General features: G+C 36.4%; 1 protein-coding gene across 1 annotated transcript in view; it reads left to right on the forward strand.

Annotated features, from left to right (window-relative positions):
• The window catches only part of LOC117334119 (probable E3 ubiquitin-protein ligase HERC1), a 108,728-nt gene that overhangs the window by 78,333 nt on the left and 9,942 nt on the right, over window positions 1-20,453 (forward strand). The window contains 15 exon segments of the mRNA XM_033893578.1: window positions 109-311; window positions 750-855; window positions 1,185-1,343; window positions 1,947-2,045; window positions 2,466-2,639; window positions 3,427-3,562; window positions 4,033-4,181; window positions 4,762-4,953; window positions 6,355-6,493; window positions 7,375-7,556; window positions 8,493-8,648; window positions 10,934-11,086; window positions 11,088-11,160; window positions 14,201-14,448; window positions 19,457-19,687. Coding sequence (XP_033749469.1) covers window positions 109-311; window positions 750-855; window positions 1,185-1,343; window positions 1,947-2,045; window positions 2,466-2,639; window positions 3,427-3,562; window positions 4,033-4,181; window positions 4,762-4,953; window positions 6,355-6,493; window positions 7,375-7,556; window positions 8,493-8,648; window positions 10,934-11,086; window positions 11,088-11,160; window positions 14,201-14,448; window positions 19,457-19,687 — 2,400 coding nt within the window.

The following is a 20,453-nucleotide window of genomic DNA, read 5'->3' on the forward strand; positions in this document are numbered from 1 at the left end:
TTAAGACTTGGTGTTTAAGCATTCAAAGCTATACAATCCCTGTTAAAATAACTATTGTGATATCAATAAGTAATTAACATGTAAACCTGAACAATTCTGTAACTCCAGAATTCTATCAGTGGTCTGTCCTGGGACCCCACTGGTCATCTACTGCTGACCTGTGCAGAGAAGGACAACTGTCTGAAGGTTTGGCTGCCTGGACGGGAGGGATTATCCTTGCTCTACGTTTTACCTGACTCAGCTCCAGTCTGTTCAGCCCTGTGGTGCAGCATTCCAGGCAAAGGGGAGACTAAACACCTGTTGTTGTCAAGGTAATATAGGTCATTTATACACGGGAGACTAAACATGTTGTTGTCATGGTAATGTAGGTCAGTTATATAGGGGAGACTAAACACCTGTTGTTGTCATGGTAATGTAGGTCAGTTATATAGGGGAGACTAAACACCTGTTGTTGTCAAGGTAATGTAGGTCAGTTATACACGGGAGACTAAACACCTGTTGTTGTCAAGGTAATGTAGGTCATTTATACACGGGAGACTAAACACCTGTTGTTGTCATGGTAATGTAGGTAAGTTACATAGGGGAGACTAAACACCTGTTGTTGTCATGGTAATGTAGGTCAGTTACATAGGGGAGACTAAACACCTTTTGTTGTTTTAAAAGTTCATTGCTGTTCAGTTTAGTGGTCAGGGGAACCAACAAATAGTATCAAATATTTGCACATACCAGTTGTTGTTTTTTGGTTGCAGTGGTAATGAGGCCGGAGTGGTGTCAATGTGGACAGTGCCACAGATCCAGTCGACCAGTCAGACACAAATCACACCCTTCGGTATCAGAAGGGAGACAGTGTATGAAGTTAGTATTGTTGTGTGAAGTTAGAGCTTTCTGGAATAGGGGTTTTTGTTGGGTTTTCTTTTTCATGTTCAAACTGGGCAGTTAAAGAGAGATAAATCCTATTGTATTTCTGATGGTAAATAAAAACTTCAATTAAACCAAATGAATTCAAATTTTCAAAATATCATATTAAACAAACTATGAATAGTGCTAATTCATATTTTCCTTCTAATAAGACATGAATATTGATGAAGTAACCTTAAAATCTAACAGAGAATTTATTGTGAGCACTGCTCATTATCTCTAGATTCCAATGAGAATATAACGACCAGTCTATAATGTTGATACAGAATCAGGACATGGAGTGTATGGAGGAGGTGAGAACTCTTAAACCCGTGAGGATTTTACAGGGACATATGACCTCTGTAACCTCCATGACCTTCAGCCCTGATGGACTTATGCTGGCCTCAGGATGTACGCGGGGATGGGTCAACATCTGGTGTCTTTCTGTGAGTAGTTCTGGTACTAAGTCCAGGCTGAATTGTCAACTTTATGATCTAACACCTGCCTCATAGTAATCAGGTTTTGGATTTCAGAATCAGTCATACTTTTATTTGTTTGCCTTTCTAAGTACATTTAACAGTTTCTGTTAATTCATGTATGCTGTAGTTGAATTATATATCATTCAACTTTAATCCCACTACATGTTTTCTAGAACATTTTGCCTGATACAAAACAATGTAATATTGTGTTGTTTGTACTTGTGATTGTTTTACTGACAACTTGGAGATAAAATGGCAGTTAACATTGGGAATCTCAGTGTTGTTTGTGGTCATGATAAAAATGCAATGATATATATTATTATTAAACACTGTTGTTTATATGGAGGTAATGACCCAATAATTAAAGTCAGTTGCACCATGTGACCATTTGCTTCGCTGGATTGTCCTTATTAGGAACAGCTTGCTTTGATGATTGTACCAGGGTACATGAATGAAGAACAGGGTGATCGTATATCTGAATGGCTATTTTCCATCAACAGGAATCAGAATTTTTTATAGTGAGATAATAAATGTTGCTCATTGTGAAAATTAATTGTGATATTTCTACAGGATGGCTGTCTACTACAAACACACATAGAGAATGGAATGGTCAATGATCTCTGCTGGTATGCAGACTATGGACTAGCTGTTTGTTTCAATAGAATTAAGGTCAGATATCACATATTAATTAACTTTCATATTAATAATATTTAGATTTTATATGTAATTTATTCTCAAATAAGCCCTTTCCCAAAATGAGAAAGTGTTTAAGCATGGGGAGGGCTTATTTGTGAACCAATTTTAGCTTATTATTGTATCTAAAATAATGATTATTTTTAAAAGAAGAAGGGGCAAGGGCTTATTTGTGGGTAGGGTCTTATTTGCTGATAAATACATATACATGACTATATTGTATATTATAAATTTGCACTTAATTATCCGGCCAATTAATGCAAAGGAGAATAGTAAAGTGTACTCCATTTGCATATTTCCAGAGTAAAAGGTGACCTGCCTCATGGCTCACTTGATATGATAGACTACTATGAATTTTAATGGATTACTATAATAACAAAACTGATTGATTGGCAGGATGTAGTGATACTACACTATACAGCTGAGCTCCATCAGAAGTCACGATGTGTTGCCATGGCCAGAAAGAAGCTCAAACAGCAAGGCATTGTGGGATTGAACCAGGCTCCTTGCCTTCAGAGCCTTCTACAACAGCTGCCAACTATGTTGCACGACCAATATCTGTATGAAAAGGTACTCGGTCTTAACTAGTTCTCCATTGTCAAATTAGTGTTTTAACTCGTAATACAAACATAGATAATAAATATGTGACTTATACATCAACACAGAAGTTATTTTTGATCACATGTTCAGATGCTAGTCAGATAGTAACTGTAGTCTTGTAATTTATCAAGTTTTGAATATGTCTTTTTCAGCCAATCGTGATGTTCTGATACATGAATTTCTCAGCTTCTGCCGATTTTGTTGTTGTCAATACATAGTATTTCTGTATCAGCCAATCAGCCCACATACATTAATTTTGTCTACACCAGTACTTGTCCTGTTTCACCCAATAATTGTGTCAAATATGTTACTTTGTAAATTTGTTTCACTCATTTAGGGAGTGAAATTTTTTCTTTGAGCCAATCATAGTCTCAGATACATTTCTGTAATTTATTTCAGCCAATCATGGTCTTAGATACATTTCTGTAATTCATTTCGCCCATCATGGTCTCAGATACATTTCTGTAATTTATTTCAGCCAATCGTGGTCTTAGATACATTTCTGTAATTCATTTCGCCCATCATGGTCTCAGATACATTTCTGTAATTTATTTCAGCCAATCCTGGTCTTAGATACATTTCTGTAATTTATTTCAGCCAATCATGGTCTTAGATACATTTCTGTAATTTATTTCAGCCAATCCTGGTCTTAGATACATTTCTGTAATTTATTTCAGCCAATCCTGGTCTTAGATACATTTCTGTAATTTATTTCAGCCAATCATGGTCTCAGATACATTTATGTATTTTATTTCAGCCAATCGTGGTGTCTGGCCAGCAGCTAGTACACAGTTCCTACCTACAGTGTCTGGCTACCCTAGGGGTGGGGCTGTCTATAGAGTATGTACTGTGTCACAATCAGACACTGTTACATCACCAGCACACTTCAGAAGGTAAGGGTGACCTGTAGGATGTCTGTTTGGGGAAGTATTTAGTACACTCAACAAATCCTAACACTTCTTCTCTGGAGACGAAACCATAAATCATAGAGTGAAAGAATATGAAGACTTTAATTTCTATACAAATTTTTTTCAAAAAATCAATGTTTTTCTTTATTTACCAACCATGATATCTTTGCCTTCCTAATTTTGTAACGTCTTGAAACACAAGAAAACCTATATATAACCCCTACCCTGACAACTATAGTAGGTACCACCGGTATAATTGTCCTCAGGAACTTGTCTGTTGATTTCAATGTTTACAAAAATCCTTACAAACTTCTTGGAATTTCCATAGGAGATTGCTCATGTATATTCTCTACATCATTTCACCACCGATGAACATCTTCATTTCTCAGCATTCCTTTGACATCCTATCATTGAGGATAAACATATTTGTGTACCTGGTGAGCCTTTATTTCCAGACCAAGATCTACTGGTACCAGAGTGGCAATGGCTTCTCTCCTTCTCTGCAGCCATTAAGTCAGCTGATGCACTTAATCGACGAGCACCGTTTCCAGACTCCTTCAAAATCCTCAATAAGGACACCAGAAACGGAGGATCAGTTCCTATGGTAACACTCCTCATTTACAGTACTGCTGACTTGTGTATTTATCCTATAATAAGCCGAGGGGACCAACACATAAACTTGGTGTAGGCAGAGGGTTGTTCATGACAATTATGATGAAATTGATTTGTTGGCATTTTTATGGAACATACATGGGTGAGATTAAAAGCTGCGGCAGTCTTTTTTCCAAGGCAAAATCTGTAGATGCCAAACATTTTTATTAGCAACTTATTAATAAGAACAATAAAAGGATATTTATCAAGGAGTTACCAGGAGAGGGGTCTTAAAATTATTCTTTTGCGTGAATTGAAAAAAAAAATTCAGTTTTGTAATAAGTAACATTTGCTTTTCTTCTTGACATGTTTTCTGCCTTGAAAATAAATGTTACAGTCTTAGACTAGCCCGTGTTCGATTTTGTAAAAATGGGGTAAGCTATTGCTTTTTAATGTTTCATAATTCAGAGAAGAAATGCTCATATTATATTTATATAGTATTACATAATGTCCGGAATGGATAGTTCAAAACGAATTATAGTTGGGTTTATTTGTATCAAAATTCACAAGATCTCATCTACTGGATATTACAGGACAACGGTTGCTGGGACATAAGTATGGACACTCAGATCTTGTTGTGGGCATTACAGCGCCCTGAGGACTGGCAGCTCGGGGGCAAGTGTGAGGTATTCCTTTGGGGCAGTGGGCGCCACGGCCAGATCTGTGAGGGCGGTAGAGCCTCCTTTGTTCCCTCCAAGGTGTCCTCATTCTCATGTGCACAGAAGGTAACTACACACCTGACGTATCTTGTAAATGTTTACCATGATAAGTAATAAACATCCTAATGGCTTCTGTAATAGGATTTTAACCAAGTTAGATATGGAGTATCCTTGTGGGTACTTAACATGGTATAATTGGAGGTTATTTATGCATTAAACTGTTGTCTTTGGAAAATTATGGTCCTTTAATTTCCACAGGATTTCAGACAAATTAGTCTTTAATGAATAATGCACCTTAACTCGCTATGATTAATTTGTCTGAAATCCTGTCAGAAATATGGGACTAACTTTTCAAACAAGGCAGTTTTTAGCTCGTCTCTTTGAAGAAGTGGGAGAGCCAATATATTCACGGTGCTGTCGGTGTTGGTTTTCCAACTTAAGTTTTTGGTGCAAGTGTTGAAAGGCATCAACACATCACATTTTAATTGTACTAGCTAGGGTACTGATATTTGACATTAGGCTCCCTGTGGGGTTGTACTATTCACTCCAGGCGTAAAACTAAGGGATTTTTAGAAAAAAATATCCTGCTTTATGACATGTTTTGGACTTCGACATGTTTTACTTTTTTGAAGATATCATCGATTTTTCAGCTTTATATATGATGTACAATATTAAGGTTGAGCATCACAAATTTATTCTGTCAAGTACACAATATGAATCCTATTGTTTGTTTTTTTTACTCTGATAGCATGAATTTTCATGATGACAAAAATACGTACCCTTGCCAGTAATGTAGTGATGTCAGACAAAACAACGTCATTTAGTGACCACATCAGAACATTGTTCTTCATATCACTACACAAATGGAAATTCTGAGAGAATTATACCTCTAATAACTTTCCCCTTTGTTTGGTAAGGTATAGTGAAAATGTGGAGCAGATTGAAATATATATAGATCTAGTCAAGATTCAGATTCTGTAAAATCCTTTTTCCATTCATTGTGTGGATTGAAGGATTATGACTAAGACTTGGAGCATGATTTTTGGTATGAACGATACAGACCTTTGGGCCTCTTGTTTTAAACTTTCCATGTACCTTTTGTGCTACAGTCATGTAACTTTCTTGAATGAAGCCTTATAGTTTTGTTAAGAAATGACCTTGAACCTTATATTCAAGGTTACAGGATCAGTTTTGTTTAACACTCAAACAGCTTCTTCTGATTGAATGATGAGCCTGCAGTAATGATATTGGTTGGGAGCTTCTTACGATGAAGTTCAATTAAGTTTTTAAATTAGAAAAGAAATGATCTTGATTGACCCATATTCTAGGTGGCACAAGACCCAAATTTGTTAAAACACTCACATAAGTGTTTTCTGATCAATTGTCTAGAATTATAACAACAGAATTTTAACATATTATTTATTGGACAATTTGTATCACAATGAAAATAATGCCATGCTTTTTCAGGTGGAATGTGGACAGAACTGCACATTTGTGATCCAGAATAATGGTACAGTGCTGGCCTGTGGGGAGGGAAGTTATGGTCGTCTGGGGCAGGGTAACTCGGATGATCATCATGCCCTTACCGCCATCTCCTCACTTCAGGGTTAGTAAGCTGCATATACCTATTACAGTAAATGTATCTCATATATACATTTTAAATCACCATATATATGTCAGATATGTTCATAGTATCATAATTAATCACCATACGACTTAGAACAGGGGATTTAGTGTCCTACATGTCACTGAGTACTATGTTTTTGAGAAATGTGAGTTATTAGAATATGATCTAATTTTTGTCTTGACTGCAACATAAAGTTGTGAAAGTGGGATTACAGTGTTAATTTTCCAACAGCATCATCCTCCTTAACAAGTTTAGATCCATTGCTCAAATGTGTATATTACATAGTCGACATCTCAGCACAACTTTCATTTATGGAATAATCCAGGAATTCATGATCCAGTGACTCTGAAAATAAAGGATGAAAAGTCTTTGATATGCTTCACCAGCATTGTTTGCCTGTGTGCCGTCAGTGAACTTATCACATTCCAAACTTCTTATCAAGTTCAGCCAGTGGGATTCAGCTCTGGTCTTGACCAAGTTTTGTTATTTTTCGGGTTTGTTCAAAATCTAATATGGCTGTCATGGAAGCCATCTTGAAAAGCACAATTCAAACTTTTTCTCCAGTTCTGTTGGTGCCGTTGAGCTGAACATTGGTGGGGATGTTAAGATAGGGGGAGCCAATAAAATGTTGCTATTTTTCGACCTGGTAAAAAAATGTTTGCCTAAACAACACCTATTTTTAACTTCTCAATTTCAACCCATAGTATTCAACTCAAACATGCCTAAAATGATACTGAGATGGTCCAGACAAAGTGTTGTTATTTTTGTGTTAGTCAGAAATCCAATATGGTACCATGGCAACAGTACCACTATACTTGCTACTGATTATGTATTCTACAAGGTCTTCTTTCCTTTTCCAGGGTTTGTAGTGATACAGTTAGCCACCTCTGTGGGGTCAGATGGTCACAGCCTCGCTCTAACGGAGAGTGGAGAGGTATTTAGCTGGGGCGATGGTGACTATGGCAAATTAGGACATGGAAACAGTGACAGACAGCGGCGTCCACGACAGATAGAGGCACTACAGAGGGAGGAGATAGTACAGGTAAGCCATATCTGTATACTAGTATTAGGTACTTTCATTAGCTGGTTATATTCAAAGAACAAAATTATATTTTTATTTCCCTATATTTCTGGTCATTCATCAAAGCATGAAAACAATGACCCATCAAATACTTACATATACTGGTACACACAAATGTATATATTAACTATATATTAGATATGATCTGATTAGTCTCAATTTTCATTGGCTAAAACATGGTCATGTGAAGGTCAACATATTGTGATATTAACCTGTTGTTTCTGTTTCCAGAAATACCAGTCAATATTGTGTTTATGATGTCATAATCATAGTGATGTCACAATGAATGTCCCAGTGTTTTCCTGTTATCCAGATGAATATAATACAATTCCACCCTTTTGCAAACAAGTTTCATATCTAGTATAAAAGTGAAGGATCTTTGATTCAGTAAATATGGTGTTATACTGGCAGGTATAATCTAAATATTGACCTCCAGCTTTGCTGTCAGTTAATATTTATTCTACCAGGCTAGTATAACACCATATTGACCTCCCCAGAGGTCTATAATTGATAATTAGCAGCAGCATTATGTTTGCTTTAAATTTAATGCCTGTGAATTAGGTCGAACTGGGACAACCACTGAAAATTTATCTCATGAAATTTAACAGCTATAGAGTATGAACAGATTGTTTTATTAAAAGCTGAAATTATTGATTATTGGTCTTATCTTATGGTTCTTGTTTCATCAGGGTATGAATGAGTACCATTTACAACTGTTTCAATCTCCATATAGTTTATAGATACAGAGCTGGTACAGTAGAACATGCCTATCCATACCACTCTGGGAAACAAATATGTTTCAATGATATATTTCCCGTTCAGAAATGATGTTAAAAATATTTAGATATTTTAAGTAAATCTGTATAACTTACCAGTATATTGTGTATTTAATTGTAGCTTTCCTGTGGGTTTAAACACAGTGCTGTAGTGTCAGCCGATGGGAAATTGTTTTGTTTTGGAAATGGAGAGTATGGACGGCTGGGACTAGGCAATATCGTCAACAAGAAGATTCCACACCGAGTCACAGCACTAGATGGTTACCAGATTGGATATGTAAGTTTGTTAAATTTCTCCCTAATGTGAAGAATTGTTAACCTCTCCTAATTGTAGATGATGAATAATGTTGAAAAAATACAGGTTACAGGTAGTGAAATCCCCTTTAGTTTGCCGGACCGAAGTCCAGGGGAGATATTGCTATACCCCCAGCCTCAGTATCTTTGGCATCAATAGACAGCTAGGTTGAAGGTTTTGTGTCACCTTTCAGCGGATGTCCAAAGGCAGCAGTCATGGCATAAATAATGTTGAGGTTTTGTGTTTAGCTCTGTTTCTGACAAAGCTAGATCAGCAAAACCTCAATCATTGATGTAGCATGGGTAATAGAGCCTACTACACTTTCTACATTTTTGGGGATAAAACTTCAAATTTCTGGACTTTGGAAAAAAAATCAAGAATGTTTATTGTGTTTAGCTCTTGCATATTTGGCTGTTTCTGACAAACTTTAAAAGCTAGAGCAACAAAAGTTAGGATTCTAGGTGTTTTGTGGGATGTATAGAGTACAAAGCTGAATGCATTACACTCTTGAGTAAAATTTCTATGATTTTGTGTATTTTGTTGGTATAAACATTAAGTTTCTAGACTTTAAAGAAAATTAATGAATTTCATTAGTCTCTTCAAATATATCCTTGAGTGCCCTTGTAAAATAATTATGATATTGACAAAGCCTGACAGGCGGCACATATAATTACACATTATTCTTGTTACATGTATATAACAGTGTATAGTCAATACTAGATAAATAAGGATACAACTAAGGTATTTGACATTTTTGTTCCTTGTGACAAGACTTTTGCATTTGTACTACATTTGCTGACCTTGACCCTGACCTTTGACCTACATAAAAAATGATTTAACCACAGTACGTTAACCATATGAGATAGAGCTTTCATATACATTGTACAACATGTATGTGTGTTCCTTGTGATAAGACCTTTCCATTGGTTCTATATTTGCAAACCTGCTGACCTTGACCATGACCTTTGACCTACTTTTGAAAAATCTTTAATCTTGGCTACAGTATGTTTACTGTACATGTATGAGATAGGGCTTTCATATTTTAAGTGTGTTCCTTGTGACAAGACCTTTCCGTTGGTACCGTAAAAACTTGTGTAATTTGCGCATCAGTGTAATTTGTGCATGTACTTTTTGGGGCTGAAAATGCTGAAAAAAACTTCTATCCATATATTTTGCACATGAAAATTTTTTACCAAAAAGGATGTCCGGGAACTATATTTGTGGACTACTAACCTCAACTGGGAAAAAAAATTGTGGTCTCAAAATATCAGTCCTTTCTTCTGTTAATTTGACAGTCTTCACAATTCAGTTTTCATGCAATAACTTCCCTTAAACTTTTGAATTTGGTTTGTGAATATGTCTTACGGGGGAATATAAGGTTTAGGTTGATAATCTTTGTCATCTATGTATAATTGGTCTGATTCATGCAATATCTTACTTAAAAGTTATAGATATGAATAAATCTTGTAATTGGCTCAGGATTAAACAAGTATAGAGATCAAACAATGCCTAAATTAATCTTATCATTATGAGTACAGTTTATAATAAGCTTGAATGTTATTGAATCATAATTGTTTTAGACTCCTTCTAGATCTATAAATAATAGTATAATTCTACAAAGTAAAGGATTAAATATTTGAAGGATTTGATTGTTCTTGCAGCTATACCATCAAAATGATTATGCCAACAGATGTTGATCAATATGATGTATGGTCAACTTGAAATATAGTGAAGTCAGAAACTACAAAATTCCAGCAACACCTGTTTTAAGGCCCAGTTTGCTTCATTATAAATGTGTCTTAATTATGAATTGGGAATAACAAATTGTTCTTGATGTTACTTTATTTTATTTACTGTTATCATTATTAAGTAAATATATGTAAGGTTTGATGGTTGGCACAGTGGTAAAATTCTCTTTTCATCAAGACTGATTAATACAAGCTTCAAAATTGTAAAATACATTTGTAAATGAGCATGTTGAGTATTGCTCAAGCAATACATGTCCCTTACTGGCCCCTCTTAAACATGGTGATAGTGATCTTGACCTTGACCAAAAAACCCTGAACCTTGAACTTGATCTGTAGCAATTCATACTTAAGTAACATACCAACTTTCACCAATATTACTTGAAGCATAGCTGAAAAGAGTGTGGAAAACTGAGTGGACGGACTGACTGACAGACAGACGCAAAATAGAGGAAAACTATAGTCGCCAGGTTTCATCAGTAGGGGACTTATCAAGTGTCTACATCATTTTATATTATACAGGTAGCATGTGGGTTAAATCATACCCTTTGTGTGTCTGTGGATGGGACAAATGTCTGGGTCTTTGGTGACGGAGATTATGGCAAGCTTGGCCTGGGGAACACCACCGGTAAACATCTCCCTACCAAGATAGAGGCACTCCAGGGTCAGACCATTAAAAAAAGTGGCGTGTGGAGCCCAGTTCTCTGTGGCTCTCTCCAAAGATGGACGTGTGTTTACCTGGGGACAAGGCAAGTGACTTTCTCATCTTGTTGTCATGTCCAAAATAAGAGGAGGCTGCACAATTACTATGCCCCTGTCATTTAATGAGAGGGGGGCAGTATACATAGTGTCCTGTTCTGAATCGATAACATACTTGGTCTAATAAAAATAAAAATCCCTCAACAGATTTGATTGATATTTATACCATAGTACAATAACATAAAATTCTACGCCTGATCTGGGTCTGGGGTCAAGGTTAAAGGAATCCAAGGTCACCTTTGACCAGGGTCCTTCTGTATAGGACACATTATTGCATAAAAGCAGGGGCATCCATGTCTTACAGACATTTTCAAGTTAGCTTTAATGTCACTTAAGTCAATTCCTCATTTGACCTATTGACATCGTTTTTCACTTCTCTTCACCAGACTGCAACATATGTTGTTGTCTCCTTCAGAACTAAGAGGCTTAAAGTCATTATACTTGACAAGGTACATGTAGCTAATTGAAAATAGCAAATACATGACTGTATTTACTGTATATTTGAGCAATACTTCACAGATATATATGTTTCAATACTTTTAAACACTCATCAAACTTTAACCTTAAATATATTTATGTGAGCCCACCCATCCACTCGTTCTAATATATCAGAGTTATGTTCCCTTCAATATGTCAGTATGGTTGTGATGGTATACACTATCAATAAGCTTGACAGCTGATGAGGGCTGAAAACTAGTGTTTACTTTTATTTGTTCAAGTAAAAACACTGTGGAGACAAATTTTCATATGTGTCTAATTATTAGCTCACCTGGACCAAAGGTCCGGTGAGCTTATGTCATAGCGCGGCGTCCGTCCGTCGTCCGTCAACATTTGCTTCAAATTGCTACTAGTCGAAAAGTTCTCATTGGATTTTTACCAAATTTGGTCAGAAACATCCTTGGCAGAAGGAGATTAGATTTTGCATAAATGGTGACTCTGACCCCCAAGGGGCCCAATATGGGAAATTGAGGCAATACCTTCAACTCGCTACTAGTCATAAAGTTATGAATGGATTTGAACCCAATTTGGTCAGAACATACATGCCATATCTCCCTTATTTTCAAGTCCTTTATTTCCTCCCGGGAGGAGAGCCCAAATTCCCGTATTTGTAATTCCCTCCGGTATTTTTACCGACACCAATTTTGTTTACAATTCAGTAGTTTTTCTCGCGAGATTTAATGAGATTTGGCTAAATTTAGCGATCACATGATCCATCTGTTCATGTGATCACTCAATCAAAATGGCACCTGTTGGACACAGCTTTCACACGAAGCTCTGGCTAGTGTAATGTTTGCGCTAGAATATCTATCACCATGAAATAACTTTAACCCTCTTTGCTAACAGACTTGAATTATTTTTGTTTTCTTTTAGGACCATACTTTGATGAAGGTAATTGATACAGAGCCTGGTCAGACGCAAAATCACACGTGTTTTTCATATAACATGTGTATCGTTGATCAGTGATAGCAAGATGAAATCCGATATTTTCTTTTAGAAAACTATCAAAATTAACACATCTGTTGGTCGTAGTGGTCAATTATGATGTTTACAATGACTGTACCGTCCATGACAGAGATAATATACAAAATCTAGAATGATCGTATCATCGTGATAAGATTTACTGCAGTCTCCTAACATGAACATCTTCAGTTCTCATGACTTCATGTATACACTTGCACACTTGGAATATTTTTATATCTAAATGGTCCAACATAAGGGATCCCACAGGACATTTCATGGTGATTTTTATAACTGATGTGTACCCTCAGAGTGGATCAAGCTTTCTAATTTTAAGAAAATCCAAACTGATCAATGATTAATTTGCTTGTCTTGATCTTTAGCTACATGTAATTATAATATACCCTTTTCAAATGCTGTTATGTAATATGCATAAAGCTGTGAAACTTTTTGTGTTACATAAAAAAATAAAAAAATAATTTCATATCATCAGAATCTGAATGTATACTTATTGCAATTTTTACCTTATACAACTTTTTGTTGTTTGCATATACAATATGATTAATATCCAAAATAAAGATAAATATTCTTTTTCACTTTCAAAATTAGTTCATTGCTTTAAAATTGAGTAAAAATGTTGATATTCATGTCTCGCACAAATCTCCCTTATTTTAGGCAAAACTCCCTTAAAATAATCATTAATCTCCCTTATTGGTCTCCTGAAAATATGGCATGTATGTCAGGAACATCCTTGGCAGAAGGGGATCAGATTTTGCATAAATGGTGACTCTGACCCCCGAGGGGCCAAAGGGGCGGTGCCCAATAGGGGAAATAGAGGTAATTCCTTTAAATTGCTACTTGTCAGAAACATCTTGGGGGAAGTGAAACAGATTTTGCATTAATGATGACTTTGATCCCCAAGGGGCCAAATGGGCAGGGCCCCATAGGGAAATAAACGTAATTCATTTAAATTGCTACTAGTCATAAAGTGATGAATGCATGTTCTAAAAAAAATTCTTGAGGTCTTTCAGACCCTTTAGAGAGTCTGGACTTTGTTATTTCTTTAAAGCAGTTGGGATCCACATACTATAACTATATATAGCATTGTTTGAGATTGACAAATAAAACGAATTGAACATGAACATTATTTTGACATTTGGTCTAATCTAACCAGGTGAGCGATACAGGCCCCATGGGCCTCTTGTTTTTAATGTTTATCCAATTTTAAAATTTTATAGAAAAAAAAACGAATAAAAAGACTGCTTAAAAAGTGCCATTTAATTTTATTCTGTCATACCCAAACGGAAACTTTTACTGGATAATTCATTTCTTTAAACAAATGAGTACTGATATTCCAAATATTCTTCAGAGGAATTCACAATTATTAGAGGATTAAGACAAAGACTTGTGGCATACTGTATTGAACTAATTATAAGACCCTTATTTTAATGATATTGTTTTTGTCAAAATGCCGTCAAGAAAGTGCCAGCTTTAAGTTTTACAATTTTCCTCTCTCTCTCTTTTATTTTGCTTCTAATATGTACTAATAAAAGATTGTTTGAATTGCAACAGATCGCCTGATTGGTCAGCCAGAGTTCAGAGCCCGTGGTCACATGAAGCCTCAAGAGGTGACAGCCTTGTCGGGATATTATGTAGAGGACGTAGTGTGTGGAGCTGAACACACTCTGGCGTTAACTTGTACTGGAGATGTGTGGGCCTGGGGTAACAACAGTGAGGGCCAACTAGGGATAGGTCATACCAACACACCTGTCCGCGAACCACAACTGGTACCCTGTCTCACGGGCAAAAACGTCAAACAGGTAGGTTATCTACAACTGGTACCCTGTCTCACAGGCAATATCGTCAAACAGGTAGGTTATCTACAACTGGTACCCTGTCTCACTGGCAATATCGTCAAACAGGTAGGTTATCTACAACTGGTACCCTGTCTCACTGGCAATATCGTCAAACAGGTACGTCATCTAAATCTACAGCTGGTACCCTGTCTCACAGGCAATATCGTCAAACAGGTAGGTTATCTACAACTGGTACCCTGTCTCACAGGCAATATCGTTAAACAGGTACGTCATCTACAACTGGTACCCTGTCTCACTGGCAATATCGTCAAACAGGTAGGTCATCTACAACTGGTACCCTGTCTCACAGGCAATATCGTCAAACAGGTAGGTTATCTACAACTGGTACCCTGTCTCACAGGCAATATCGTCAAACAGGTAGGTTATCTACAACTGGTACCCTGTCTCACGGGCAATATCGTCAAACAGGTACATGATCTAGAGCTACAACTGGTACCCTGTCTCACAGGCAATATCGTCAAACAGGTAGGTTATCTACAACTGGTACCCTGTCTCACGGGCAATATCGTCAAACAGGTACGTCATCTAAATCTACAACTGGTACCCTGTCTCACAGGCAATATCGTCAAACAGGTAGGTTATCTACAACTGGTACCCTGTCTCACAGGCAATATCGTCAAACAGGTAGGTTATCTACAACTGGTACCCTGTCTCACGGGCAATATCGTCAAACAGGTACATGATCTAGAGCTACAACTGGTACCCTGTCTCACAGGCAATATCGTCAAACAGGTAGGTTATCTACAACTGGTACCCTGTCTCACGGGCAATATCGTCAAACAGGTACGTCATCTAAATCTACAGCTGGTACCCTGTCTCACAGGCAATATCGTCAAACAGGTAGGTTATCTACAACTGGTACCCTGTCTCACTGGCAATATCGTCAAACAGGTACGTCATCTAAATCTACAGCTGGTACCCTGTCTCACAGGCAATATCGTCAAACAGGTAGGTTATCTACAACTGGTACCCTGTCTCACAGGCAATATCGTCAAACAGGTAGGTTATCTACAACTGGTACCCTGTCTCACGGGCAATATCGTCAAACAGGTAGGTTATCTACAACTGGTACCCTGTCTCACAGGCAATATCGTCAAACAGGTACGTCATCTACAACTGGTACCCTGTCTCACGGGCAAAAACGTCAAACAGGTACGTCATCTACAACTGGTACCCTGTCTCACGGGCAAAAACGTCAAACAGGTACGTCATCTAGAGCTACTACTGGTACCCTGTCTCACTGGCAAAAACGTCAAACAGGTACGTTATCTACCACTGGTACCCTGTCTCACGGGCAAAAACGTCAAACAGATACATGATCTAGAACTATAACTGGTACAAAAAAATTCGTCAGAGAAATCGTCAGCATTCGAAAGCTAAATTAACCAATACTCCTGCCTCTTGGAACAAATTTAGAACTATTCGGAACGAAGTGATTTCTTCTATCCGAGAGGCAAAAGAAAAATACCTTTCTAAACTCCAATCATCCTTAGTTAATAAGTCTATTCCGCCCGGTAAATGGTGGCGTATTGCCAAATCAGTTATGAATCTAAAAAACAAAAATGAAACAGATGCCCCTTTGGTTATAAACGGAGAGTTAAAATTTCACCCTATTGACAAAGCTGAATCTTTCAACGACTATTTTACGTCTATATCTGTTTCCAATAAGAATGCTGACGATTTACCACCTGATTGTCCTCAACCTCAACAGACCTTCTCTACTATCAATATTACCGAACAAGACATTATAGATCAGTTACGTCTTCTCAACGCAAGTAAACCTGTAGGTCCGGATACTATTCCCCCTAAATTTATTAAAGGTATTTCTAATTCGCTTATTAAACCACTGCATGTAATATTTAACAAGTCTATTTCTACTGGTGTTCTTCCGACTGTATGGAAACATTCTAATGTCACTCCAATTTATAAAGGCAAAGGTTTACGATCTGATCCATCGAATTTTCGACCAATCTCTGTTACTCCTATTTTTAGTAAAATATTAGAAAAAATTGTCTTCAAGTACATGTTTAATTTTCTATCGGAGAATAATATCATTTCCAGAAATCAATCGGGGTTTTTACCTAAAGATTCAACTACTTTTCAACTATTGAATATATATGACACAATTGTAAAACATTTGGATAAGGGTAAAGAGGCAAGAATGGTTTTCTGCGATATAAGTAAAGCTTTTGACCGAGTTTGGCATGATGGTCTAATATATAAATTGAAAAAATATGGTATCGGCAGAAATATGATTAAGTGGTTTTCATCTTATTTAAACGGTAGGATGCAGAGAGTGGTCGTCGATGGATTCAGATCTTCTTGGAAAACCATTCAGGCAGGTGTGCCCCAAGGTTCCGTGTTGGGTCCTTATCTATTTTTATTATTATATAAATGATATATGTGAAAATTTAACTTCAGATTTGAAACTGTTTGCTGATGACACATCTTTATATACACTTATAGAGGGAGACCGACAGGAATCTGCAAATATTTTAAATTCTGATCTCAGGAAAATTTCCTCATGGGCAGACGCCTGGGGAATTGTTTTTAATCCAGAAAAAACAGTAGCTCTTCTTTTTTCAAGTCGGGTTGACTCCCAGACTTTACATCCTGATCTGGTCTTTAATAACCTTACTATCAAAAATGTAACAAATCACAAACATCTTGGTCTCTTCTATAATTCTATGGCTAACTGGTCGACTCATATCAATTTTATTTATGAAAAAGCATATAAAAGGATAAATATACTCAGGATGTTGAAATACAAAATCGATAGAAGGTCTCTTACAACTATCTATACTTCTTTTATTCGGCCTATCCTAGAATATGCTAGTATTGTGTGGTCTAACTGTACCCAGGCAGAATGTAACCTCTTGGAGTCAATTCAACTTGATGCAATACGTATAATTACTGGCTTAAGAAAAGGAACTAGTCATTCAGTATTATATTATGAAACTGGTATTGTACCTCTCATTGCTAGAAGACATCTACATCAAAATATTACTTTTTATAATATTTTTAACAATAACTGTCCGCATCATATCACTGACTTACTACGACCTTTTATTAACACCAATGATGTCTATAATTTTCGCCATGCTAGATTGTTTAATATTCCTGCCTTGAGAACTCAGCTATACAGCAATAGTTTTTTTCCGTCCTTGATGTCTGAATGGAACAGTCCGTCCTGTCCGTTTCCCTCTATGTCTTCCGTACGTGAAATAAAAAAGGAATGCTTACAAGCTGGTATTACAGATAATTTCCCACTGTGTTCTGAAACATTTAAATATTCTGGCGAAAGAAAAATCAATATTATAATATGTCAGTTAAGAAATTCCGCTAGTAATCTAAACTCTGATTTATTTTATTCTCACTTATGTGATAGTCCTGCCTGCCGGTGTGGTTTTCCGATTGAAGATTCCTATCACTATTTTCTTTATTATCCTCTCTATACTAATCAAAGAATTCGCCTAAGTAACTCCATTGCTGTATTAGATGTTAACATTCCTCTTTCTATCGAAACTTTCCTCTATGGATATAATAGTCATGTTTTTAATTCAAATGATATGTTATTGAAGATCGTACAGGAATACATTAGAGATACCAAACGCTTTATATAAGATATTAATAACTAATTATAATTAATTGAGTTGATTTTAGATTTATTAATTAAGATGTGAAAAATTATTAATCTAAGAGGCATTTTGACATGTCTAACATACGCTTCATGATTTATTTATATTCAACTTGCGAGACTCTCCGAAATTGTCTGTTTAATCACTATTATCTTTGCTTTACTACATATATTTTCTAGTTGTGTATTTTATGTATTGTACTGTTATCAATGTAATTATCGGGAGAGGGCTAATATAGGCATTGCCTGTTGCCCATTTCCCTTTGAATTAACATCTTCAATAAAATATTCTGAAATGAAATGAAACTGGTACACTATCTCACCAGCAAAAACATCAAACAGGTACTTTATCCAATATATCACAACTGGTGCCATGTCTAATCTACAAAAAATGTCAAACAGGTATGTTATCTGCCAGAGACTTACAAATTGTGGCCTTATAATGTTTCAGAAAAGCAAGCATAAAGCATTTTAGCCTTCATACAAAAAAACCCTCTAACTGATGGGGTCCAGATCAGTAAATTTAGATTTACAGTCTTGGTATTGGATGATTTGACTTGAGTTCTTGATAAGGACATTTGAGTGTACATTGTACTTTCAGCGGTTGAAAGCTATTTAAATCCTTTTGTTACATTTTTTTTTTTGACAGACCATTAATATAAAAATACATAATGTAGTCAAGTATTTCTGACATTCTTCACAAGGTTATTCGGCGGTTGCTAGGGAAAAGATAAATCGATCTTACACAGGGTGGGTAAAGACAGCCGGCATGCGCTATATGACGCTGCTCACAATAATGTAACATCATCATTTTACGTTGAGTAACCAAGTCGTAAATGATGACGTCATTAATTTTGACGCACATTCCAAGGAGCAATGAAGATGGCGTGATGAAAAACTTTCATAAAAACTTATGTTTGGTTGCAAGTATGTGAGAAAAATAATCAATCATGGGTCTGTTCCGCAAACAAGGATATCAACCCTCGTGTAAGAGTTTGGCTGGCCAGCACTCGGCAAGCCTCGTGCTGACTGGCCAAACTCTTACGCTCGGGTAGAGATATCCCTGTCCACGGAACAGACCCATGATAGATTCTATTAATCAACTTGGTTGTATTCATTTCCATGGCTCCATGAATGTTCCATGGAAAATTTTCTGATAAATTGTTAAAGCTACTATCAAATGAAGTTGGAAGTTGAAATTGGAGTCTGATGATGACTGGTGCACACAAGCCATTAAGTCGTGATTGTTGTATTATTAATAAAAGAGCAAAATATTTTTGTTACATTCAAAATAGAATGTGAATTCTCTCTCAGATATCAGCTGGTAGGACACACAGTGCCTCGTGGACAGCCCAGCCTCCTCCCCAGAGGAAACCAGGTGTGCCCCTCCCACTACAGCTAGGCATCCCAGAGTGTGTGCCACCTCAGTACACAGCCTTGACTGGAGTCAGCCTGGAGGACATACAGGGGAGATTCAAGCTCCTCCATCACTTCTCTGACCTTATATACTCCTCCTGGCGACTACTTCCACTTACTTGTACACAGGTGCGTATCTATAAGCAAAATCTGCTTACATTAAACAAAATATCTTATGAGATGTTATTACTCTTTGAAAACTTTTTATCTGTCACTTTCACCAAAACAGAAGGATATTAAATTGGGTTTGTCCAGCTGTCTGTCCATCTGTCTGTCCCACTTTGTTTCCATGTAATAACTGCATCAAATGTTGACAGATTTTCTTCAAACTTGGTAACACGATTTGAAACTTGAAGGGCTCGTCCAAGTTGAATTGCCACTTCACTTTTGTTGGACTTTATTTGAGGGGATTATAGCTCCTTCATTAAATAAAAATGTTGTTTTTTGCCATTTCTCTGAAATAACTGAAACAATTGTTAACAGATATTCTTCAAACTTGATAACAAGATTAAATGCCTTAAGGGCTCATTTGACTAAGTTATGGCCCCTTAAGGGAGTTTGATTGCCGAATATTATTTTGTAGAGTTATGTCCCCTTGATTAATTAAAAATTTTGATTTCTGCTGTTTCCATGCAACTCCCACAGATATTATCTGATTATCATCAAACTTAGTAACAGAATTATCATTCCTTGATTTATGAAAATCATTACTTACTTGCCGTTAGGTAACTCTCAAATATTTTTTGAAAGTCTTGCAAAATCTATTTTACTTAATCCTGTTAAACATGTTCAATAAAACATCTGACTTCTGTATATTAGGCTTTGCTTTTTTGTTCAAGTTTCAAGCAATACATTATGGCTGAAAAGAATTCATCATTCTGTCAAGTTATAATGA

The sequence above is a fragment of the Pecten maximus genome, chromosome 9 (genome assembly GCF_902652985.1).
Source record: "Pecten maximus chromosome 9, xPecMax1.1, whole genome shotgun sequence".
In the NCBI taxonomy this organism is placed as follows: Eukaryota; Metazoa; Mollusca; class Bivalvia; order Pectinida; family Pectinidae; genus Pecten; species Pecten maximus.